The sequence below is a fragment of the Entelurus aequoreus genome, linkage group LG23 (assembly GCF_033978785.1).
Source record: "Entelurus aequoreus isolate RoL-2023_Sb linkage group LG23, RoL_Eaeq_v1.1, whole genome shotgun sequence".
Lineage (NCBI taxonomy): Eukaryota > Metazoa > Chordata > Actinopteri > Syngnathiformes > Syngnathidae > Entelurus > Entelurus aequoreus.
In genome coordinates this window covers 5,323,271-5,350,539 of record NC_084753.1, presented here as the reverse complement: position 1 = coordinate 5,350,539, position 27,269 = coordinate 5,323,271, and the positions used below count along the sequence as shown (strand labels likewise).

Sequence of the window (27,269 nt, the reverse complement as noted above, 5' to 3'; positions counted from 1 at the left end):
CAGTTATAAACATTCATTCACTTTCTTCTTTCCTTCATGGATCTAAACGTAACCGCTGCTGGTAGTTTTTTTCTATGTTTTTATTTAATAAGTTGTAGGTGTATTTATTTCAGTATAAAAGTGTTTTGCTTGGGTCATGAAATGATGATAATGCTGTGCCAGAGCATACATACATTTTATATTTAACGCTTAAATCTCACAATCAAACACTTTTATGTTAAAATACTGAACAGATGTTTATTGGGATAAGGTAAACATCTGTTCAGTATTTTAACATAAAAGTGTTTGATTGTGAGGCATTAAAAGCCACAAAATGCGAGGGGTCCATCAGACCCACAAACGCTGGCTGAGTAACAACGATATGAACGTTGCATGGAAAATGTATCTGCCAGTTTGTGCATCCCACAGGGATTCTTCTTTTGTGTTTCTGCACCTGCGCTTCCCACACAAGGTTGCAACATTGTTTGTCAACACAGTCTGCTCTCATTTTCTCGCACATTTGATGTTCTGTGTACCTACACTCTGTCCTCCTCCTGTCTAGGCCTGCTGTGTGTGTGTGTGTGTGTGTGTGTGTGTGTGTGTGTGTGTGTGTGTGTGTGTGTGTGTGTGTGTGTGTGTGTGTGTGTGTGTGTGTGTGTGTGTGTGTGTGTGTGGTACACAGAACATCAATTTCCATACTTCTATTAGCCCCGGACATCTTATATGTAATAGAAATGTGTAGGGGGGGTGTATGGTGTGTGCTCATTAAATATGTATTCTGATATATGTTCTTCACAGAAAATGAGCCAAAATCAGTGAGTCTCAGTTTGAAAAATTAAACAATTGTAAAATTTTACTTTTAACCCTTGTGTGGTGTTCGGGTCTGTGGGACCCGTTTTGGATTTTTATTAAAAGAAAAATGATACAATTAATTAATTTTTCAAACTGAGACTCACTGACTTTGGCTCATTTTCTGTGAAGAACATATATCAGAATACATATTTAATGAGCACACACCATACACCCACCTACACATTTCTATTACATATAAGATGTCCAGGTCTACTGGACCCGGGGCTAATAGAAGTGTGGAAATTGATGTTCTGTGTACCACACACACACACACAGCAGGCCTAGACAGGAGGAGGACAGAGTGTAGGTACACAGAACATCAAATGTGCGAGAAAATGAGAGCAGACAGTGTTGACAAACAATGTTGCAACCTTGTGTGGGAAGCGCAGGTGCAGAAACACAAAAGAAGAATCCCTGTGGGATGCAGAAACTGGCAGAGAAACGTTCATATTGTTGTTACTCAGCCAGCGTTTGTGGGTCTGATGGACCCCTCGCATTTTGTGGCTTTTAATGCCTCACAATCAAACACTTTTATGTTGAAATACTGAACAGATGTTTACCTTATCCCAATAAACATCTGTTCAGTATTTTAACATAAAAGTGTTTGATTGTGAGGCATTAAAAGCCACAAAATTGATTTGCACTTTAAAATGTTCACCTGTACCCTTCCACTGCTGTTAATGCGGCTGTGCATAGTGTGTGTGCGTGTGTGTGTGCATGTGTGTGTGTGTAGGGGAGATAATAAAGAGGCATTGTCTCTTCATAATGACATCATGGCTCTGACAGAAGCTGGAGAAGATGCCTGGGGTCCCTGAGTGGAACTTTTCAGCTTGGCGCAAGTGTGTGTGTGTGTGTGTGTGTGTGTGTGTGTGTGTGTGTGTGTGTGTGTGTGTGTGTGTGTGTGTGTACCTCCCTGGGCTACAGGAGTCCTCCTGGGCTTAGTGAGCTAAAGTCAAAGCGCCAAAGACAAAAACAAAACTTGACCACAAGCAATATGAAACAGAGGGCAGGCCATTTGGCTGCTGCCTGTGTGCAAACGTACGTGTGTGTGTGTGTGTGTGTGTGTGTGTGTGTGTGTGTGTGTGTGTGTGTGTGTGTGTGTGTGTGTGTGTGTGTGTGTGTGTGTGTGTGTGTGTGTGAGACCCGTGTTGGAGAAGACAACAGGGAGCCGGCGAGAGGAGAGTGGTCCAGGAAGTTAGAGAAGGGGGAGGTCAGGGGTCAACCCCGGCCTGCGGGGGCCGGTGACACTTTCAGGGCTGACGATGAGAAGCCCGTGTGGGGTGGGAGTCCTTGGCGTGTCCTCTTAATCTTGCCTCTGAGCAGACGGACCCTTCCCTGCGGCAAAAACACTTGCACAAACACAACACATGCACCTTGGCTCGCTGTGTCCTCTACTTAAGAGACAATTAGCAACACAATAGCAGAAGCCTCACGCGTACAGTCCTTGTGAAGGAAATACACTTGACCATGTTACATTCTTACAACTGGCAGGTAAACGTACTACTGTACTTTTCGGAGTATAAGTCGCACCGGCCGAAAATGCATAATAAAAAAGGAAAAAAACATATAAGTCGCACTGGAGTATAAGTCGCATTTTTTGGGGGAAATGTATTTGATAAAAGCCAACACCAAGAATAGACATTTGAAAGGAAATTTAAACAAAATCAAGAATAGTGAATAACAGGCTGAATAAGTGTACGTTATATGAGGCATAAATAACCAACTGAGAAGGTGCCTGGTATGTTAAAGGCCTACTGAAATGAAATGTTCTTATTTAAACGGGGATATCAGATCCATTCTATGTGTCATACTTGATCATTTCGCGATACTGCCATATTTTTGCTGATTTAGTAGAGAACATCGACGATAAAGGTCACAACTTTTGGTCGCTGATAAAAAAAAAAAGCCTTGCCTGTACCGGAAGTAGCGTGACGTCACAGGTTGTGGAGCTCCTCACATTTCCCCATTGTTTACAATGCAGCGAGAGAGATTCGGACCGAGAAAGCGACGATTACCCCATTAATTTGAGCCAGGATGAAAGATTTGTGGATGAGGAACGTGAGAGTGAAGGACTAGAGTGCAGTGCAGGACGTATCTTTTTTCGCTCTGACCGTAACTTAGGTACAAGTGTTCATTGGATTCCACACGCTCTCCTTTTTCTATTGTGGATCACGGATTTGTATTTTAAACCACCTCGGATACTATAACCTCTTGAAAATGAGAGTCGAGAACGCAAAATGGACATTCACAGTGACTTTTATCTCCACGACAATACATCTGTGAAGCACTTTAACTACGGAGCTAACGTGATAGCATCGGGCTCAAATGCAGATAGAAACAAAATAAATAAATCCCTGACTGGAAGGATAGACAGAAGATCAACAATACTATTAAACCATGGACATGTAAATACACGGTTAATAATTCCCAGCTTGGCGAAGCTTAACAATGCTGTTGCTAACGACGCCATTGAAGCTAACTTAGCAACGGGACCTCACAGAGCTATGCTAAAAACATTAGCTATCCACCTACGCCAGCCAGCCCTCATCTGCTCATCAACACCCGTGCTCACCTGCGTTCCAGCGATCGACGGAAGGACGAAGGACTTCACCCGATCATCCATGCGGTCGGCGGCTAGCGTCGGCTAGCGTGTCTGCTATCCAAGTCAAAGTCCTCCTGGTTGTGTTGCTGCAGCCAGCCGCTAATACACCGATCCCACCTACAGCTTTCTTCTTTGCAGTCTCCATTGTTCATTAAACAAATTGCAAAAGATTCACCAACACAGATGTCCAGAATACTGTGGAATTTTGAGATGAAAAAAAGAGCTTTTTGTATTGGATTCAAAGGTGTACCAATACTTCCGCTTCAACCATTGACGTCACGCGCATACGTCATCATACATAGACGTTTTCAACCGGAAGTTTAGCAGGAAATTTCAAATGTCACTTTATAAGTTAACCCGGCCGTATTGGCATGTGTTGCAATGTTAAGATTTCATCATTGATATATAAACTATCAGACTGCGTGGTCGGTAGTAGTGGCTTTCAGTAGGCCTTTAACGTAACATATTATGGTAAGAGTCATGCAAATAACTATAACATATAGAACATGCTATACTTTTACCAAACAATCTGTCACTCCTAATCGCTAAATCCCATGAAATCTTATACGTCTAGTCTCTTACGTGAATGAGATCAATAATATTATTTGATATTTTACGCTAATGTGTTAATCATTTCACACATAAGTCGCTCCTGAGTATAAGTCGCACCCCCGGCCAAACTATGAAAAAAGTCCGAAAAATACGGTACTTTCTTTATACTTTATTGCAAGGATATTTAACTCAATTGTTTTGGGGCCACATTTCCAGAACTGCACTTCTCCCTTCACTATCAGTCTTATTTTGTATATTCCGGAGAAGCAGCGTCCTCTACAGTAGACTTACAAAAAGATCTGAGCTGATCACTTTGGGGGAATTTCAGGGCATTTTAAAAGGATTGAGAAACAGTTTCTATTGAGCACTGTACTTGTTTAAAACTGTTATATTGAACATTTTAATACATTGTTTTTATGTACTGTATTTATACATAGTGAAACCCAATATCTAAGTTACATTTAAACCAGTGTGGGTGGCACTGAGAGCAGGTGGGTAAAGTGTCTTGCCCAAGGACACAACGGCAGTGACTAGGATGGCAGAAGCGGGGATCGAACCTGGAACCCTCAAGTTGCTGGCACGGCCACTCTACCAACCGAGCTATACCGCCCCACACACATACACATTTTTTTCTCTCAATGTGGCCCCCCCGAGTCAAAATATTTGCCCAGCTCTGCATTAGATGGAACAAATCAATCAATCAATTTCCTTTATTTAACCAGGTCGGGGGTCGGCAACCCGCGGCTCTAGAGCCGCATGCGGCTCTTTAGCGCCGCCCTAGTGGCTCTCTGGAGATTTTTCAAAAATGTATGAAGAATGGAAAAAGAAGAGGGGAAAAAAAATCAATTTTTTTGTTTTAGAATGTTTTCTGTAGGAGGACAAACATGACATAAACCTCCCTAATTGTTATAAATCACACTGTTTATATTAAACATGCTTCACTGATTCGAGTATTTGGCGAGCGCCGTTTTGTCCTACTAATTTTGGCGGTCCTTGAACTCGCCGTATGGTTTGTTTACATGTATAACGTTCTCCGACTTTCTAGGACGTGTTTTATGCCACTTTTTCTATCTCATTTTGTCCACCACACTTTTAACGTTGGGCATGAGTGCACAAAGGTGAGTTTTGTTGATGTTATTCACTTGTGTGGAGTGCTAATCAGACATATTTGGTCACTGCATGACTGCAAGCTAATCGATGCTAACATGCTATTTAGGCTAGCTATATGTACATATTGCATATGCCTCATTTGTAGCTATATTTGAGCTCATTTAGTTTCCTTTAAGTCCTCTTAATTACATTTATATCTCATGACACATGTAATATGGCTTTTAATTTTTTGCGGCTCCAGACAGATTTGTTTTTGTATTTTTGGTCCAATATGGCTCTTTCAACATTTTGGGTTGCCGACCCCTGAACCAGGTAATGACTAATTGAGATTAAAATCCATTTTTCAAGAGCGACCCGACAAAGAGGGCGGCACAAACAACACTTCACACTTCACTCGACACAGACGTCATAACTAGAGATGTCCGATAATGGCTTTTTTGCCGATATCCGATATTCCGATATTGTCCAACTCTTAATTATCGATTCCGATATCAACCGATACCGATATATACAGTCGTGGAATGAACACATTATTATGCCTAATTTTGTTGTGATGCCCCGCTGGATGCATTAAACAATGTAACTTTTACCATGAATTGATTAACGTGGACCCCGACTTGAACAAGTTGAAAAACTTATTGGGGTGTGGCGGGGTTTGGTGGTAGCGGGGGGGGGGGGGGGGGGGTATATTGTAGTGTCCCGGAAGAGTTAGTGCTGCAAGGGGTTCTGGGTATTTGTTCTGGTGTGTTTATGTTGTGTTACGGTGCGGATGTTCTCCCGAAATGTGTTTGTCATTCTTGTTTGGTGTGGGTTCCCAGTGTGGCGCATATTTGTAACAGTGTTAAAGTTGTTTATACGGCCACCCTCAGTGTGACCTGTATGGCTGTTGACCAAGTATGCCTTGCATTCACTTGTGTGTGTGTGTAAAAGCCGCGGATATTATGTGACTGGGCCGGCACGCTGTTTGTATGGAGGAAAAGCGGACGTGACGACAGGTTGTAGAGGACGCTAAAGGCAGTGCCTTTAAGCCACGCACCCAATAATGTTGTCCGGAAAGACACGCCCCCAATAATGTTGTCCGGGTGGAAATCGGGAGAATGGTTGCCCCGGGAGATTTTCGGGAGGGGCACTGAAATTCTGGAAAATCGGGAGGTTGAAACCGATACTGATAATTTCCGATATTACATTTTAAAGCATTTATCGGCAGGCTGATATTATCGGACATCTCTAGTGTCATTATTCAAAATGTTCACATTTATTTGTATTTGTTTATTATTTTCTTTCTACCATATTACATTGTTTACAATGCTTGTGTTGTTTTGACGTGCACATTCCATTTCTACTTGAGGTCAACGAAACCGTGTTTTATCTACAATAATGTTTCTTCTACAAAGGGAATCATTTTTAATGTTTTTGTTTTTGTTTTTTTTTATAAAACTTGGTTAAAATATTTCAGTATAAATACCTTTTTTTATGAGGGGGTGGGGTTTGGTGGTAGCCGGGGGTTGTATCTTGTAGCGTTCCGGAAGAGTTAGCGCTGCAAGGGGTTCTGGGTATTTGTTCTGTTGTGTTTATGTTGTGTTACGGTGCGGATGTTCTCCCGAAATGTGTTTGTCATTCTTGTTTGGTGTGGGTTCACAGTGTGGCGCATATTTGTAACAGTGTTAAAGTTGTTTATACGGTCCACCCTCAGTGTGACCTGTATGGCTGTTGATCAAGTATGCCTTGCATTCACTTGTGTGCGTGTGTGTAAAAGCCGTAGATATTATGTGACTGGGCCGGCACGCTGTTTGTATGGAGGAAAAGCGGACGTGACGACAGGTTGTAGAGGACGCTGAAGGCAGTGCCTTTAAGCCACGCCCCCAATAATGTTGTCCGGGTGGAAATCAGGAAAAATTTGGGAGATTTTTGGGAGGGGCACTGAAATTCGGGAGTCTCCCGGGAAAATTGGGAGGTTGAAACCGATACCGATAATATCCGATATTACATTTGAAAGCATTTATCTGCTGATATTATCAGACATCTCTAGTCATAACGTCTTCAAAACTCATCTTTATGGCATTCATACTCAACACCATCATTTTTGAAACAAGGGTGAGGTGATAGAATAAAGGTATAAATGTGATAAATCTATTTGTAGCAGCATTGGATAAAGTTATGTTTAAGTTTCACGTTTGCATCTCATTGCACATAACTGCGGTGCGTTCAAGGAACCTCGGTTAAAGTTCGAAATCAAGCTTGAAGCGGCCCTGCAAACAAATGATTCTCGTCAGTTGAGGGGACCTCTGTTTGAATTTATTTTTTTTAAAGGCAGAAATGGCGTTTTTGTCATTAAACGGCGCAGGTGTAGCAAAAGTGGTGAGCTGTCACAAGCTGAAGGCGAACACACAGCGTCAAACACGGCAGGCGTGTACACACCGGAGACACGTCTCACGTGAGATTGACAGCCTTCTCCTCGGCTCTGAAGTGAACCTCTCGCCCTGAGCGTGTGTGTAATGAGAGACGGGGTCTTATGACCAGACTAATCAGCCCGGACTCTTGACCCCGCTGCCAATGAGGCGGACACAGGGGAACGCAAGCCGCCACCGCTTAACAACTTCCCTGACCTGTGTGTGTGTACGTGTGTATGTGTGTGTGTGTGTGTGTGTGTGTGTGTGTGTGTGTGTGTGTGTGTGTGTGTATGTGTGTGTGTGTGTGTGTGTGAGAATGTGTCATTCAAGTGACAGGAACATGGCAGCGAGCCGGTCATGTTGAGTTCATAAACTCTACTCAATGCAATTCATGGATTTCAAACGCAATTTGCAGCATAACGCCGCTAACTCAGCTTACACCTGCACGCTCCAACACCGCGCTCACCAATATGGCGCTCACCTTATTTCCTAGCACGTGCCCTGCTCAGTGGCCTAGTGGTTAGAGTGTCCGCCCTGAGATGGGTAGGTTGTGAGTTCATACCAAAGACTATAACATTTTTTAAGCATCTTCAGTATCATTATCAAGTAGCATTATCACTGGAGTAAAAGGCTAAACATGTTACACGCCGAGAGCACGCCAGGAGCAGGCATGCTAATAGGTAAGGTAGAGCAGAGAGCTTTGTAAATAAAAAAGTGTGAATGAAACCACGTCACAGCAGAAAGTAAGCGGATATTAGGAGGAAATTAATAGGGGGATTAATAAGAGTTGAGAGAGAGGATAATATAACATGTTGGGTCAGCACTTTTGCAGCCAGAAGTACACGTAAAAGGAGGGCGGCTCGATCCATAAATTGGTGGCGTCGACACCAAGGGTAGTATGATTGATACGAGAGTGATCAGATCGATATTAGTTTTGTTGTTGTTGTTTTTCTTGATGTTTACAAATGATGAGAATACATTGCAGGCACAGGAGGGAAACAAGGATTTCAATGAGTAGTTTGTTTAGTTACTATTGACTTTGTTTTGATTAAAAATGATACGTAATATAAGAGAATAAGGAACTAGTTAAAATATTGTGTTGATATTGTTAAACTGTCAATAGCACTCACTATAAAACAAATATGGACATTTAGTTAATACATGTGATCAATATTGGCCGATATCACTCATGGATGATCGGTACTTTTGCAGCCAAAAGTACACGTCCATAAATTGGTGGCTTCGACACCAAGGGTAGTATCGGTAGTATGATTGATACTAGAGTGATCAAATCGATATTATTTGCTCAAAATAGTTTTTTTGTTGTTTTTGTTGATGTTTACAAATGATGAGAATACATTGCAGGCACAGGAGTGAAAAAAGGATTTCAATGAGTAGTTTTTGACTTTGTTTAGTTACTATTGACTTTGTTTTGATTAAAAATGATACGTAATATAAGAGAATAAGGAACTAGTTAAAATATTGTGTTGATATTGTTAAACTGTCAATAGCACTCACAATAAAACAAATATGGACATTTAGGTAATACATGTGATCAATATGGGCCGATATCACTCATGGATGATCGGTACTTTTGCAGCCAGAAGTACACATAAAAGGAGGGCGGGTCGATCCATAAATTGGTGGTGTCGACACCAAGAATAGTATGATTGATACTAGAGTGATCAGGTCAATATTAGTTTTGTTGTTGTTGTTTTTCTTGATGTTTACAAATGATGAGAATACATTGCAGGCACAGGAGGGAAAAAAGGATTTCAATGAGTAGTTTTTGACTTTGTTTAGTTACTATTGACTTTGTTTGGATTAAAAATGATATGTAATTTAAGAGAATAAGGATCTAGTTAAAATATTGTGTTGATATTGTTAAACTGTCAATAGCACTCACAATAAAACAAATATGGACATTTAGTTAATACATGTGATCAATATCGGCCGATACCACTCATGGATGATCGTTATCAGAATCGGCAGCCTACATCAGTGATCCAAACATCCCTAATGACAATATTAATTGATGCAGATGAGCTTCGTACACCAACCCCTGAAAAGACCCCCACAGGTTCGTCTCGGTGCATTCTAAGGATTCCGTGTGCTATGTGACGCACGTGCACGTGCACGGTCGCCACGGCGACACGAGAGGCAGCCACCCCTCGCTGGCGTAACCGCGTGCGGCTGAGGAGGAGGCGACACTGCACACGTGGATCAGGTGTGTTTATTGTTGGTGCTGCTATAGGAAGAAATAAAAGGTGTAAAGGTAGAAGACAGTACATTATTACACCAAATGTTCACTATAAAGTTAAAAGAGGAGTAGTCTGTTCCACTTTAAAGAAATATTTACATCAAATGTTCTTCTTTATTACCGTATATGATGGCCATAAATTCGGTGTTTAGTGCAATTTCTTTTAAAAAAACAGTTGTTTTGTTCATTCTTACGCATGTGTTGCATGTTTTGGGACATTATATCATATCTTACTGCTTGATCTCATACTCTAACTTGCATAGTCAACCCCTGATATCGCAAAAAAATAAGTCTTTAAAAATATTGACTTAGGCATCATCCTGTATCGTCCTTTCATGTCCGTGGGCTTCCTGTTGATAAGTGTTTCAGGCCTGAACGCTGCACACTGTACAGTACGCGTTACAGTAGGAAATATTGCACCGGGGGAAGTGACACGGCAAAGGAACATTAACAAGGTCAAGGTACAGCGTGGATTCCCTCGGTTTCTGTGCTAGCTACCTGCAGTTATGGCGGCAGCCAGATTTCCCAGCATGCATCTCTGGGAGCGGCGCCTACTTGGGCCACTGCACTTTGGCAAAGAAGGGGTGCGATCTGATGTCGTCCACACCGCCCACTCCTGCGCCCAGCCTTTCTGTGGGGTTGTACTGGAGCAACTGACAGACAACACAGGAGGACATTAAACATTAATAACAATAATAATTATAAACAATGAGCACATTTTGTAACAAATACAGACACCTTTAAATCCATATTTAAAACAGCCGTTATCAGTAGTTCTCAAACTTTTTTCACCGAGTACCACCTCAGAAAACACTTGGCGGGGTTTGGTGGTAGCGGGGGGTGTATATTGTAGCTTCCCGGAAGAGTTAGTGCTGCAAGGGGTTCTGGGTATTTGTTCTGTTGTGTTACGGTGCGGATGTTCTCCCGAAATGTGTTTGTCACTCTTGTTTGGTGTGTGTTCACAATGTGGCGCATATTTGTGACAGTGTTAAAGTTGTTTATACGGCCACCCTCGGTGTGACCTGTATGGCTGTTGACCAAGTATGAAGGGCATTCACTTGTGTGTGTGTAAGAGCCGCATATATCATGTGGCACGCTGTTTGTATAGAGCAGGGGTGTCCAAAGTGTGGCCCGGGGGCCATTTGCGGCCCGCAGGTCATGTTTTACACATCATTCTAAAAATACTAAAACTTTTTTTTTTTTTTCAAACATTAAAACGTGGAATAAAAGAGCAAATAGGTGAAATGCAACGAGAAAAAAATAACACGATTTTTAAAATAATTTTAAAAAAAATAATGAGTCAAAATCAATGTTGCTATGAATTATTGACTGATTTAAGGACAAAAAGGACACAAATACAACAAACAAACAAAAACACGAAAAATGTGAAAATAATTTTTAAAAAATACATACAAATTATATACTAATACTAATTATTATATTGACTGTTATTAAAAATTTTAGTGGAATTAAAAAACACCTGCCTTTGCTAAAAATAATAATAATAATAATAATAAATTAAAATCAATTTTGCTATGAATTATTGACCTATTTAGGGATCAAATTACTTCACATCAAATATTCCACTTTGAAAATCTTTTTGGGAAAAATATTGCATATTTTGTATTTTTGCCCCCAAAAATTGGGTGACTTATTTTTAACCTTTTATAAGACTGAAACCCTTCTGGGCCCCTAGGACCTAACTTGAGCGAGCCCCAAAGGTTAAAAAAAAAAAAGTGTATATTGTATTGGTTTTGAAAATGAAGAAAATATCAAAATGGCCCCCGCGTGCTTTGATTTGTCAGTGTGCGGCCCTCAGTGGAAAAAGTTTGGACACCCCTGGTGTAGAGGTAAGGCGGTCGTGACGACATGTTGTAGAGGACGCTAAAGGCAGCGCCTTTAAGGCACGCCCCCAATATTGTTGTCCGGGTGGAAATCGGGAGAAATTCGGGAGAATGGTTGCCCCGGGAGATTTTCGGGAGGGGCACTAAAATTCGGGAGGGTTGGCAAGTACGCGAGGAAGGTGGGTAAGTGTCTCGCCCAAGGACACGACAGCAGTGACTAGGCCCTCAAGTTACCGGCTCTTGGTATTACGGAATTTCAGGAAAACCGGGAATTTTTCCAGTTCAAAAAACAACTTCGTTTTTTGTCCTAATTAGGCGGAATATTTTGACGGTGGAACGGTTGAAGTGGGTTGAAAAATGTGCGAGGAGTAGTCGACGGAAAAAATGGTGGAAATAGGGCTTTGGAAAACCAGGAATTCTGGAAAATCCTGGAAATTTTTTGGGAACTTGGAAAAATGATAGTTTGAATTTCCAGAGTGATGAAATGTGTTGATGGTGGAATGGTTTGAATCGGTTGAAAAATGTGGAAGTTTGAAAAATGGCCAATTCATTTCATCCATCCATCCATCCATTTTCTACCGCTTATTCCCTTCGGGGTCGAGCTACAATCGGGCGGAAGGCGGGGTACACCCTGGACAAGTGGCCACCTCATCGCAGGGCCAACACAGATAGACAGACAACATTCACACACTAGGGACCATTTAGTGTTGGCTATCAACCTATCCTCAGGTACATGTCTTTGGAGGTGGGAGGGGCCTATCCTCAGGTACATGTCTTTGGAGGTGGGAGGGGCCTATCCTCAGGTACATGTCTTTGGAGGTGGGAGGGGCCTATCCTCAGGTACATGTCTTTGGCAGTGGGAGGGGCCTATCCCCAGGTACATGTCTTTGGAGGTGGGAGGGGCCTATCCTCAGGTACATGTCTTTGGAGGTGGGAGGGGCCTATCCTCAGGTACATGTCTTTGGAGGTGGGAGGGGCCTATCCTCAGGTACATGTCTTTGGGGGTGGGAGGAAGCCGGAGTACCCGGAGGGAACCCACGCAGTCACGGGGAGAACATGCAAACTCCACACAGAAAGACCCCGAGCGCAGGATCGAACCCAGGACCTTCGTATTGTGAGGCAGACGCACTAACCCCTCTTCAAATGGGAAAAATGTCCCGGAAAACCCGGAATTATTAGAAATCTGGGAATTTCTGGAATTTGTCAAGAGGAAAGCCCGCAATTCTCGAATAGGCTGAACAGTTTGAAGTTGGAACGGTTTGAATCGGGTAAAAAATGTGGAAGGTAGAGCGCGCCAAAATCTGGAGAAGAAGAAGAAGTAGAAGAAGTTTAATAAATAGATGAATTTTGGTGTAGAAAACTGCTTTGGAGCATTCACACAATAATGATATTGTCAGAAAAATTGTATGTAAATTATCAAAAACCTTTACGTTCTCTGAGTTCCCAATAAACAGACAAGAGGCTGTCTTTGTTGCACCAAGCAAAGGCTGGGAAAATTCCATTGTGTACGATGGGAGGAGACGGGATGGGGTTATCTATAGTGATCCAAGACTTGCACAAGCCCGAGGCATCTTTCTTTTTTGTGTTAATGTGACCGAAAACAATGACTGTTTACATACTCGCCATTCCTTTAGAAACAGCTGTTATGTAAACAGGGAAGATCCAAATAAAAAGAGGTGCCGTACAATCTTTCGTCAGAGCGTGGGTGACACTGCAAGAGGTTACAGGTCGACGGCGTCTCTCCTCGATTGAGCAAAATTGAATTCTGCCTCTGTTTGATTCTTTGCTTCTTGTCTTGTTTAATAGATGTCATCAGTGTTTGAACCTGACAGATATCGAAAATATTAAGTCATTATTTACTTCATGAACAATGCTTGTATTTTGTGGCCTTTTAAACGATTTGATAATGTCTATTTATTTATCAGCATTTTTTGGTTATCGAATAATAATTTATTATTTATCAGAATGCCTTCATGACGCTTTTATTGCACTGCAAAAACTGCAATCTAAGTAAGATGAAATATCTCAAATAAGGGTGATATTTGCTTATTTTCTGTCTGATAAGATAACTCTTCCCACTAAGCAGATTTTATGTTAGAGTGTTTTACTTGTTTTAAGTGTTTTGGTCCTAAATGATCTCAGTAAGATATTACAGCTTGTTGCTAAAATTTGATGAGCTATATTGAGTAAAACATGCTTGAAACTAGAATATCAACTGTTGCAAAGCTGTGTCATCAACACTCACAAGTAGAAAACTACAATTTTTTAAAGTACCGTATTTTTCGGACTATAAGTCGCAGTTTTTTTCATAGTTTGGCCGGGGGTGCAACTTATACTCAGGAGCGACTTATGTGTGAAATGATTAACACATTAGCGTCAAATATCAAATAATATTATTGATCTCATTCACGTAAGAGACTAGACGTATAAGATTTCATGGGATTTAGCGATTAGGAGTGACAGATTGTTTGGTAAACGTATAGCATGTTCTATATGTTATAGTTATTTGAATGACTCTTACCATAATATGTTACGTTAACATACCAGTTGGTTATTTATGCCTCATATAACGTACACTTATTCAGCCTGTTGTTCACTATTCTTTATTTATTTTAAATTGCCTTTCAAATGTCTATTCTTGGTGTTGGCTTTTATCAAATACATTTCCCCCCAAAAATGCGACTTATACTCCAGTGCGACTTATATATGTTTTTTTCCTTCTTTATTATGCATTTTCGGCCGGTGCGACTTATACTCCGAAAAATACGGTAATCATTTCTTATTTCAGGCATGAAAAAAAAAAATCATGACTTTGACACAATTGTGTCTCATAATTAAAACAGATGACAGCCAAATGGACTTTGCTGTTTTATTTTCAATGAAACAATAGAAAACACGTACTCATATAGTAGTACAGTTGGCACAGTACAGGAAACTGACAGTTAATATTTTAACATGTGACATTTTTAACAATTTTGAACAGAAATAGTTCATGCATTCAGATGAATTCTTCAAAATTACAATTAAAACATTTTTTGATGGGTGCCGGGCTGTATATATATGTGCATTAATTGACTGAAAGAGCACGCACTTGGCGCGATGATGTCATGTTATCCATGGAAAAATGCATTTTTAGACAATATGATTTGCCTGAGCGGCTAGTAGACCCCGAGAGTAACAAGCGCTTGCCTTGTTGCCTTTCCATTAAGAACAATAAATTAGTTTTTAGTATAAGTTTGCTGGTTTCAAGAAATGTAATGCCGGCGCATATCATTATGTCAAGATAATGGCACTAGCATTTACTTCATTTAAGAATATTTTTCAACATATTGAGCAAAAAGGTCTCTTTTTTTTTGTACCAAGAAAAGTGCACTTGTTATTAGTGAGAATATACTTATTTTAAGGTATTTTTGGGTTCATTGAGGTTAGCTAATTTGACTTGTTTTGGAAAGTCTTGACAAGCCAAATGTTCTTGTTCTATTGGCAGATAATTTTGCTTAGTTCAAATAAAATACCCCTCATTTTTGTATTTTTTTTCTTGTTTTTGAACACTGACTTTTTGCAGTGTGATAATTTATTATTTATCAGAATGCCTTCATGACGCTTTTATTGCTGCGCCAGGGGACTTGAGTGTCCTGAAAGATGCCTACAAAAAAAGTCTACTACATAAATGAAATGATGTAGTCATAATGAGGTAACATTGTGCTAGAATTGTGTTTTTTGTTACTATTTGACATAAAGTGCAATGCGAGGGGGTCACCTGCTCCAGTAAGGATCTGGCCTCCTCCGACACCGATTCAGGGATGCTGAGAGCCGTGTGGCGTCCGATCCCTGCTGGATGGCAGTGGAGCAGCGACTGCGAGGAGAGATAAGTATCAACACAAACACAGAAAACATGAGCGACCAGGCAGGAGGAGGGGGGACACCATCGGAGTGGGAGCACACACACGGGAGGAGGCGCGAGCACCTGAAACAACAATGATGACAGTAACCGCAAACAAGGACGCCTTTTTTTTTTTTTTTTTTTTTTTTGCTCGTGTTGCTCTTTCTTGGAAGCGTATGGAAAACACGAGCATGGAAAGGTCAACTGGGAATGCTAGGAAGCCATTTCCAAAGCGCTCACCTAAAAACAGCCAAAAGGTATCTCTAAGTGACTGAAAGCGAGCACAAGACCTCAAAGTGCTCTCCAACACCACATTACTGTTCAAATAATTGACAATAATAATGGCCATGTTGCACAGTCGACGCATCTAAAGAACCAGAAAATAACAAAACTACAGAGCGTTGTGTGTGCGTGTGTATTGCACTGCAAAAACTGCAATCTAAGTAAGATGAAATATCTCAAATAAGGCTGATATTCGCTTATTTTCTGTCTGATAAGATCATTCTTCTCACTAAGCAGATTTTATGTTACTTGTTTTAAGTGTTTTGGTCCTAAATGATCTCAGTAAGATATTACAGCTTGTTGCTGAGATTTGATGACCTATATTGAGTAAAACATGCTTGAAACTAGAATATCAACTGTTGCAAAGCTGTGTCATCAACACTCACAAGTATAAAACTGCTTTTTTAAAGTCATCATTTCTTACTTTAAGCATGTAAAAAAAAAAACAATCATGACTTTGTCACAATTGTGTCTCATAATTAAAAGAGATGACAGCCAAATTGACTTTGCTGTTTTATTTTCAATGAAATAAGAGTATAGTAGTACACTTGTTATTAGTGAGAATATACTTATTTTAAGGTATTTTTGGGTTCATTGAGGTTAGCTAATTTGACTTGTTTTGGAAAGTCTTGACAAGCCAAATTTTCTTGTTCTATTGGCAGATAATTTTGCTTAGTTCAAATAAAATATCCCTCATATTTGTATTGTTTTTTCTTGTTTTTGAACACTGACTTTTTGCAGTGAAGTTAAAGGGATAAAGTACACTGCAAAAACTGCAATCTAAGTAAGATGAAATATCTCAAATAAGGGTGATATTTGCTTATTTTCAGTCTGATAAGATCATTCTTCTCGCTAAGCAGATTTTATGTTAGAGTGTTTTACTTGTTTTAAGTGTTTTGGTCCTAAATGATCTCAGTAAGATATTCTGTCCATATCCTACCCCCCCCCCCCCACCCCCCACCCCCCCATTGTAAATAATGTAAATAATTCAATGTGATTATCTTGTGTGATGACTGTATTATGATGATAGTATATATGATAGTATATATCTGTATCATGAATCAATTTAAGTGGACCCCGACTTAAACAAGTTGAAAAACGTATTGGGGTGTTACCATTTAGTGGTCAATTGTACGGAATATGTACTGTACTGTGCAATCTACTAATAAAAGTCTCAATCAATCAATCAATACAGCTTGTTGCTGAGATTTGATGACCTATATTGAGTAAAACATGCTTGAAACTAGAATATCAACTGTTGCAAAGCTGTGTCATCAACACTCACAAGTATAAAACTACTTTTTTAAAGTCATCATTTCTTATTTCAAGCATGAAATAAAAAATCATGACTTTGACACAATTGTGTCTCATAATTAAAACAGATGACAGCCAAATGGACTTTGCTGTTTTATTTTCAATAAAACAATAGAAAACACGTACTCATATAGTAGTACAGTTGGCACAGTACAGTAAACTGACAGTTAATATTTCAACATTTAACATGTGACATTTCTAACAATTTTGAACAGAAATAGTTTGAAATAATTTTTATTTGTATTTACTGTTTTAATTGGTTTTACCCTTTAAAATAGTTTTTAATCATATTCATTTTTATATTGTTTTTATATTTATTTATTTTTTTGTTTTTATTCAGTCATTGGTGGAGCTAAGGATAATATTTGAATATTGTTTTTAATATTGTTGTGCGGCACTTTGGAAACATTTTTTGTTGTTTAAATGTGCCATATAAATAAAGTGGATTTGATTGGATAGTTCATGCACATTCAGATAAATTCTTCAAAATTACAATTAGCAAAATTCTGGCCAGGGGAAAGAGCACGCACTTGGCGTGATGATGTCATGTTATCCATGGAAAAATGCATTTTTAGACAATATGATTTGCCTGAGCGGCTAGTAGACCCCGAGAGTAACAAGCGCTTGCCTCGTTGCCTTTCCATTAAGAACAATAAATTAGTTTTTAGTATAAGTAAATGTAATGCCGAGTGCATATCATCATGTCAACATAATGGCACTAGCATTTACTTCATTTAAGAATATTTTTCAACATATTGAGCAAAAAGGTCTCATATTGTTTTTTCTAACAAGAAAAGTGCACTTGTTATTAGTGAGAATATACTTATTTTAAGGTATTTTTGGGTTCATTGAGGTTAGCTAATTTGACTTGTTTTGGAAAGTCTGGACAAGCCAAATTTTCTTGTTCTATTGGCAGATAATTTTGCTTAGTTCAAATGAAATACCCCTCATTTTTGTTTTTGTTTTTCTTGTTTTTGAACACTGACTTTTTGCAGTGTGGTGGCCCAATGTGTGTTCCCCCCACTCAATACACCTCCCCCTCCCCCCACATCAGCTGGATTTGCTGCCTCGCTCCCTCTCTCCTGATAGGTGCTGCAGGAGTTCTGGCAGGGTTCCTGGCTGCAGTCAAGACTGCTCCAGGCAAGATCTTATCCTGCAAGGATCAAGAGACACTATTTGTGCTTTGTCTGTACGTGTGTGTGTGTGTGTGTGTGTGTGTGTGTGTGTGTGTGTGTGTGTGTGTGTGTGTGTGTGTGTGTGTGTGTGTGTGTGTGTGTGTGTGTGTGTGTGTGTGTGTGTGTGTGTGTGTGTTTATCCTTGCCAGGACGGTACCCAGACGTAATCATCAAAGGAGACATCTGTGTGACTGACTTTGTTTTTTTCCCCAGGTAAGTGTGTACGTGTTTGTGTGTGTGTGTGTGTGTGTGTGTTGTAACAACACGATAACACCCACCTAACACCCCCTGACTCATGTTCGGGACACTGATGGGCAAGGATGATGGCTGATAAGAAAATATGCCCACTGGCAAGCAGTTACTCGATTTAAATTTAATAGACAATGAAAAATTGAAGGGGGCCGATTTGCACATGCACTGTTTAAGTGTGTGTGTGTGTGTGTGTGTGTGTGTGTGTGTGTGTGTGTGTGTGTGTGTGTGTGTGTGTGTGTGTGTGTGTGTGTGTGTGTGTGTGTGTGTGTGTGTTAGAGTGGAACCTCCGATGTCAAACACAATCCGTTCCTGCACTATTCAACCTCTGGTTTGTTCGAACTTGTAATTTCCCCATGAAAAACTTTGCAATAAAAACAGAAAATAATCTTTTCCAGGGTCAAACTATAGCCATCATTGACTGTGCAAGGAATGTTTTAAGCAACTGTCAGCGTTAAAAAAAAATAGGTAAACACTAGAGATGTCCGATAATATTGGACTGCCGATATTATCGGCCGATAAATGCTTTAAAATGTAATATCGGAAATTATCAGTATCGGTTTCAAAAAGTAAAATGTGTGACTTTTTAAAAGGCCGCTGTGTACACGGATGTAGGGAGAAGTACAGAGCGCCAATAAACCTTAAAGGCACTGCCTTTGCGTGCTGGCCCAGTCACATAATATCTACGGCTTTTCACACACACAAGTGAACGCAAGGCATACTTGGTCAACAGCCATACAGGTCACACTGAGGGTAGCCGTATAAACAACTTTAACACTGTTACAAATATGCGCCACACTGTGAACCCACACCAAACAAGAATGACAAACACATTTCGGGGGAACATTTAAGAATATTTTTCAACATATTGAGAAAAAAGATTTTAAAAAATTTCTGTTAAGAAAAGTGCACTTGTTATTAGTGAGAATATACTTATTTTAAGGTATTTTTGGGTTCATTGAGGTTAGCTAATTTTACATGTTTTGGAAAGTCTTGACAAGCCAAATTTTCTTGTTCTATTGGCAGATAATTTTGCTTAGTTCAAATAAAATACCCCTAATTTTTGTATATTTTTTTCTTGCTTTTGAACACTGACTTTTTGCAGTGCAGGTTTTGAACTGAACTCGGGGGCTGGTATGGTTTCATTTCCAGGCCGGATTTGGCTCCCGAGCCGCCAGTTAAATATTTTTATGGTTGATTTGACTTCAAACTGTATTTGCTGGGTGTAAATGATATGCATGTGCCGCAACTCTGAGATTCTCCCTCGCAAATTCCAGGTCTTGCAAGACGGGCCCTCGAACCTACAATAGCTCGCACTTTTGACAGGTGCGCCGGTCTTCGCTTTCAGCACCGACGTAAGGTTGATGCTGGTGTTCTCCGAGCCCAGTGGTGCTCCAGGAGCCAGGAAAGAGGCCCACAGAGAGCTGACCCTGTGGCCCAGCAGATGGAGCTCAAGCTGGGGGGGGAGAAAGTCGCACAGACACCCCTGGTGCTACCGCAGAACCAGAGCGGGAGAAGGCAGCCAAGACGCACCTCTTTCACACAAAAACAACAACACACACGACCTGGCAAGACCATAAAGAGTGCGAGAGAGCTGCCAATCAACCTGCAAGCAACACTTTTTTTTTTGGACTCACCGTGCCTGTCAGAAGCTCATACAGGATGGCGCCCAAACTCCACCAATCGCACGCGTCCGTCTCCTCACTGATGCTTCCCACCTCTGAAAAGAAGACACGTGATTATGCGACGAGAGCGGCCGTATGGAGGAAAATGATACACTTGTGCTTGTTGCGAAACAAGACATTCCACTTCCTTCCGTAGAGTTTGGCTACTTCAGTCTTAAACCCTTCACACTGTTACAGAGCAACATCTTGAATCACTCAGTAATTCACCGCAGTGACATAATGAGCGTGCACACACACCCACGCACACACACAAACAAGTGTGTCTCATAAAAGGGTGATTTGCATAATAAAAAAGCAGTTAAATTGAGGAAACCGTCTGTGCCGCAACTTCACACCATCTGCATGACCTGACCTCGAAGGCAAACACAGGCTCAGACAAAACGTGCGCGTTAAGAAACCTAACAAGAGAACAAATAAAGCGGTGAATGCTTGTTTGCTTTTCTGTCTTTTTCTTGAGCTTAAAACACAGGAAGTGAACTAACATTAATTTCTGAGAGACAGAAAAAGAATAGAATTAAATCAACTCTGCTCCATTCCATAGGTTTAATTGTGCATACGTAAACATGGGATTCAATGTGACTTTGTTGAAGTACGACTAAAATCGCCTGGTTTTCACAAGCCTCAAGTTCCTATTAGTTTAGTTTAGTCTTTATATGAAGGGACAATGCAGAGAAACATTAAAGGCCTACTGAAAGCCACTACTAGCGACCACGCAGTCTGATAGTTTATATATCAATAATGAAATCTTAACATTGCAACACATGCCAATACGGCCGGGTTAACTTATAAAGTGACATTTTAAATTTCCCGGGAAACTTCCGGTTGAAAACGTCTATGTATGATGACGTATGCGCGTGACGTCAATGGTTGAAACGGAAGTATTCGGACACCATTGTATCACAATACAAAAAGCTCTGTTTTCATCGCAAAATTCCACAGTATTCTGGACATCTGTGTTGGTGAATCTTTTGCAATTTGTTTAATGAACAATGAAGACTGCAAAGAAGAAAGTTGTAGGTGGGATCGGTGTATTAGCGGCTGGCTGCAGCAACACAACCAGGAGGACTTTGACTTGGATAGCAGAAGCGCTAGCCGACGCTAGCCGCCGACCGCACCGATGATCGGGTGAAGTCCTTCGTCGCGCCGTCGATCGCTGGAACGCAGGTGAGCACGGGTGTTGATGAGCAGATGAGGGCTGGCTGGTGTAGGTGGAGCGCTAATGTTTTTATCATAGCTCTGTGAGGTCCCATTGCTAAGTTAGCTTCAATGGCGTCGTTAGCAACAGCATTGTTAAGCTTCGCCAGGCTAGAAAGCATTAACCGTGTGGTTACATGTCCCTGGTTTGGTAGTATTGTTGATTTTCTGTCTATCCTTCCAGTCAGGGGTTTATTTCTTTTGTTTCTATCTGCATTTGAGCCCGATGCTATCACGTTAGCTCCGTAGCTAAAGTGTTTCGCCGATGTATTGTCGTGGAGATAAAAGTCACAGTGAATGTCCATTCCGCGTTCTCGACTCTCATTTTCAAGAGGATATAGTATCCGAGGTGGTTTAAAATACAAATCCGTGATCCACAATAGAAAAAGGAGAAAGTGTGGAATCCAATGAACCCTTGTACCTAAGTTACGGTCAGAGCGAAAAAAGATACGTCCTGCACTGCACACTAGTCCTTCACTCTCACGTTCCTCATCCACAAATCTTTCATCCTCGCTCAAATTAATGGGGTAATCGTCGCTTTCTCGGTCCGAATCGCTCTTGCTGCTGGTGTAAACAATGGGGAAATGTGAGGAGCCTTTCAACCTGCGACGTCACGCTACTTCCGGTACAGGCAAGGCTTTTTTTATCAGCGACCAAAAGTTGCGAACTTTATCGTCAATGTTCTCTACTAAATCCTTTCAGCAAAAATATGGCAATATCGCGAAATGATCAAGTATGACACATAAAATGGATCTGCTATCCCCGTTTAAATAAAAAAAATGTCATTTCAGTAGGCCTTTAAGCTCAAAGACAGATATGTTCTGTACCAGATTGTAGCTAAATAGCTCATTTCCATCTGCAGTCCCTGGCTACCTAAATTAAAGGGATAAATCATGCAATAAAATGACAACAAAATCATACTATAGCAGGCCCGGGCAATTATTTTGACTCGGGGGCCACATTTAGAGAAAAAAATGTGTCTGGGGGCTGGTATATCTATTTTTAAGAACACTAATACAAAACCTGACAATAATGTCTGATTGAATGCTAAAAACGTTATGACAGACCACCTTGAAAAAAGGTAATGGAATTTTAAATTTTTCTATGAAGGATAAAACACTGAATATTGACAAAATATGAATGTCACACCCCCTTTCGATCGACACATTTTACAATCAACAAAAATGCAACAAACAGTAAAATATGAACTCGAAGGGCACAAAATAAACCCACCTACAATCAGATGCATCACTAAGCTTTAGAACTTTGTTGTGAAAATCTCCTTCCGCAGCTGTGGAAACGCTTCCCACCCACACTGCTTGGTGCCTCTTCTGAGCTGCTGTGACGTAGATTACCATAGTATCTAATTACATTACCATAGTAACTAATTAGATGACCATAGTAACTAGTACATCATCCATAAGTGCAGATTCCAAACATTGAAATACTTTGTATAGTTCAAGACTTCTGGTAACTTCAAAACATGACTGCACATCATAATGGCAGCTACACTTTCCATCTTAAACATCTAAAAAAATTAATTGGGAATGTCCGGCGGGCCAGATTGAAAAGCTTAACGGGCCGCATGTGGCCCCTGGGCCTTAATTTGCCCAGGTCTGTACTATAGCATGTAATCAAATTAAGAAAAGTCATAAAATGCCATTTCATGGACACATACTTAATATACAATACAACCACACCTCATTTACATCATCACACATGCTCTTGTTCACATCTGTCATCATTTGTAAAAACAACCATGATCTTAACAGACACACCTCACAATTTACAACAAAAATGCTCTCATGGATAAATATAATACACATTAAGTTGATGTGTCCAACATAATGGCCACCTTAGTGACCGTGTGAGCAGCTTTGATTGCTCCAAAGCCCCTTTTTAACTTCAATTGTGAATGAAGAGTCATCTGTTAGACTTTTCAAGCTTGTTGTGAGGTCGTTCCATTCCTTTATGGCTTTATATGAAAAGGTTGATTGTGCTAAAGATGTTTTACATCTGTGTACGACACACTGCCCCCTGGTGGAGGCTCGTGTGTTTCTAGTTGTCACAGCAGATGTAAACTGGACAAAGTGCTTAAGTGGCGCTGGTGCAGTGTTATTTAGGATTCGACGGGCCATTCGTATTGATGCTAATCTTTGAATGTTAGCTAAATTTAACAATCTATATTTTTGGAGAACTAAACGGTGATGGTGGTGTTGTGGTTTTCGGTGAAGGATTTTGAGCGATTGTTTGTGCAAAGTTTCCAATGGCCTCAGTGTCATTTTGCTTGCCTGCGACCAACATGTTATACAATCATAAAAACGAGACATAATCATTGCATTAAAATAAGTTTGAGCTGCCTCCAGTGTTAATGAATTCCTGATACATTTGAACATTTTTATGTTGTATTTAAGACTCTGGCACATCTGTTTGATATGTTTTTTAAAGCCAAGTGTTGGCTCTAAAATGACACCCAGGTAACGATATTCACTAGCATTTTGTATTATTTCCTTATTAACCGTTATATTTGGAAAGGATGACATTTCATATTAGTTTACAAAATACATTGTTGCTGTTTTCTTGATGTTTAATGTACAAACCCCGTTTCCATATGAGTTGGGAAATTGTGTTAGATGTAAATATAAACGGAATACAATGATTTGCAAATCCTTTTCAACCCATATTCAGTTGAATGCACCACAAAGACAACATATTTGATGTTCAAACTGATAAACTTTTTTTTTTTTTGCAAATAATCATTAACTTTAGAATTTGATGCCAGCAACACGTGACAAAGAAGTTGGGAAAGGTGGCAATAAATACTGATAAAGTTGAGGAATGCTCATCAAACACTTATTTGGAACATCCCACAGGTGAACAGGTTAATTGGGAACAGGTGGGTGCCATGATTGGGTATAAAAGTAGATTCCATGAAATGCTCAGTCATTCACAAACAAGGATGGGGCGAGGGTCACCACTTTGTCAACAAATGCGTGAGCAAATTGTTGAACAGTTTAAGAAAAACCTTTCTCAACCAGCTATTGCAAGGAATTTAGGGATTTCACCATCTACGCTCCGTAATATCATCAAAGGGTTCAGAGAATCTGGAGAAATCACTGCACGTAAGCAGCTAAGCCCGTGACCTTCCATCCCTCAGGCTGTACTGCATCAACAAGCGACATCAGTGTGTAAAGGATATCACCACATGGGCTCAGGAACACTTCAGAAACCCACTGTCAGTAACTACAGTTGGTCGCTACATCTGTAAGTGCAAGTTAAAACTCTCCTATGCAAGGCGAAAACCGTTTATCAACAACACCCAGAAACGCCGTCAGCTTCGCTGGGCCTGAGCTCATCTAAGATGGACTGATACAAAGTGGAAAAGTGCTCTGTGGTCTGCCGAGTCCACATTTCAAATTGTTTTTGGAAACTGTGGACGTCGTGTCCTCCGGACCAAAGAGGAAAAGAACCATCCGGATTGTTCTAGGCGCAAAGTGTAAAAGCCAGCATGTGTGATGGTATGGGGGTGTATTAGTGCCCAAGACATGGGTAACTTACACATCTGTGAAGGCGCCATTAATGCTGAAAGGTACATACAGGTTTTGGAGCAACATATGTTGCCATCCAAGCAACGTTACCATGGACGCCCCTGCTTATTTCAGCAAGACAATGCCAAGCCACGTGTTACATCAACGTGGTTTCATAGTAAAAGAGTGCGGGTACTAGACTGGCCTGCCTGTAGTCCAGACCTGTCTCCCATTGAAAATGTGTGAAGCCTAAAATAGCAGAAGGGAGACCCCCGGACTGTTGAACAACTTAAGCTGTACATCAAGCAAGAATGGGAAAGAATTCCACCTGAGAAGCTTCAAAAATGTGTCTCCTCAGTTCCCAAACCTTTACTGAGTGTTGTTAAAAGGAAAGGCCATGTAACACAGTGGTGAACATGCCCTTTCCCAACTACTTTGGCACGTGTTGCAGCCATGAAATTCTAAGTTAATTATTATTTGCAAAAAAAAAAAAAGTTTATGAGTTTGAACATCAAATATGTTGTCTTTGTAGTGCATTCAACTGAATATGGGTTTAAAAAGATTTGCAAATCATTGCATTCCGTTTATATTTACATCTAACACAATTTCCCAACTCATATGGAAACGGGGTTTGTAAGACAAGAGTCATGTAGCCATCTTGCCACCTTCTCCATGGCTGCTGTAAGTTTTCTGGCAACCGTTTCAGCGTCCTTTCCCCAAGTATAAATAACCGTGTCATCTGCATACATCTGGATATTTACATCCTCACATACAGATGGCAGGTCGTTTATATACATGGAGAAAAGAAGAGGGCCGATATTAGAGCCTTGTGGCAGGCCAAGTATGCTTTGCATTCACTTGTCCGATATTATCGGACATCCCTAATTGAAAGACTTTGTATAATTCAAGCCTTACGGTCATTTGAAAACATCACTGCACATCATAATGGCAGCTACAATTTCCATGTTTTTTGTATGACTTTATATCAACATGAAGTTGATATAGAGATTTACTGTAAGCGTTAAATAATTTAAAAAAAATAATAATCTTAATTATTTTTAACATTTTAATGACTCAGACCCTTTATGGTCCCCGGGACCCCTAAAGGTAAAATAAATAAAAAATGCATATATTTTGTTATGGTTTGAAAATTAAAAATATCAAAATGGCCCCCACATGCTTTAATTTTTCCGTGTGCGGCCCTCAGAGGAAAAAGTTTGGACACCCCTGATGTGTGTGTATATATATATATATATATATATATATATATATATATATATATATATATATATATATATATATATATATATATATATATATATATATATATATTCCTCGCGCACTAATTGACTGAAAGAGCACGTACTTGGCGTGATGATGTCATGTTGTCGATGGAAAAATGCATTTTTAGACCATATGATTTGCCTGAGCGGCTAGGAGACCCCGAGAGTAACAAGCGCTTGCCTTGTTGCCTTTCCATTAAGAACAATAAACTAGTTTTTAATATAAGTTTGCTGGTTTCAAGAAATGTAATGCCGGGCGCATATCATTATGTCAAGATAATGGCACTAGCGTTTACTTCATTTAAGAACATTTTTCAACATATTGAGCAAAAAGGTCTTTTTTTCTACCAAGAAAAGTGCACTTAATAGTGAGAATATACTTATTTTAAGGTATTTTTGGGTTCATTGAGGTGAGCTAATTTGACTTGTTTTGGAAAGTCTTGACAAGCCACATTTTCTTGTTCTATTGGCAGATAATTTTCCTTAGTTCAAATAAAACACCCCTCATTTTTTCTTGTTTTTGAACACTGACTTTTTGCAGCGTGTGTTTTTAAGTAACACACACGCACACACACTTTTGCTAAAGTCAAAAAGTGTGTCCCCGTGCATGCGCACCAGATGGCTTCTCGTGCCGCTCAACTTTGCTTTGCTCCCCCGGAGGGCTGGTGGAGGATCTGATCACCCAGGGGGCCTGTGACCCGGTGTGTGCCCAGAGATCAGGCTCCTCAGCTGGGGGAACATGAGAGACAAAGACCCCTGGTCTCCTGGAGGCTGCCGGGGGAAGTCGGAGGGGGCTCGTGTGGCTCTCTTGCAGCCAAGGTTAGAGAGGGCTATAATACTGCTCTTCACACACATCACACACACACGCAAACACACACTTAAAGCTAACTGAGCAACCGGTCTTCAGGGCTCCCCAGGACTACTATTTTGACAGCCAAGGAGAGAAGATCGTCATTGAACGGACTAGTGATACCTGCGTAGCTGCTGGCTGGAGGGGTGATTGTGGACACACACAAACACACACGTCTCAGAGCAAGGTCGATGTCATCACAATGGATTAATGTCTAAGAAGCTGCAGGGAGAGTACA

At 40.4% G+C, this 27,269-nt stretch overlaps 1 protein-coding gene across 1 annotated transcript in view; it reads right to left on the bottom strand.

Annotated features, from left to right (window-relative positions):
* Positions 1-9,685: 9,685 nt before the first annotated feature.
* Positions 9,686-27,269, bottom strand: part of rps6kc1 (ribosomal protein S6 kinase polypeptide 1) — an 81,057-nt gene continuing 63,473 nt past the window's right edge. Inside the window, exons 14-16 of the mRNA XM_062033815.1 lie at positions 20,130-20,212; positions 15,350-15,445; positions 9,686-10,398 (exon numbers count right to left, since the gene is read on the bottom strand). Of these exons, the coding sequence (XP_061889799.1) occupies positions 10,297-10,398; positions 15,350-15,445; positions 20,130-20,212 (281 nt within the window). The 3' untranslated portion in view covers positions 9,686-10,296. The remainder of the gene's footprint in view (positions 10,399-15,349; positions 15,446-20,129; positions 20,213-27,269) is intronic.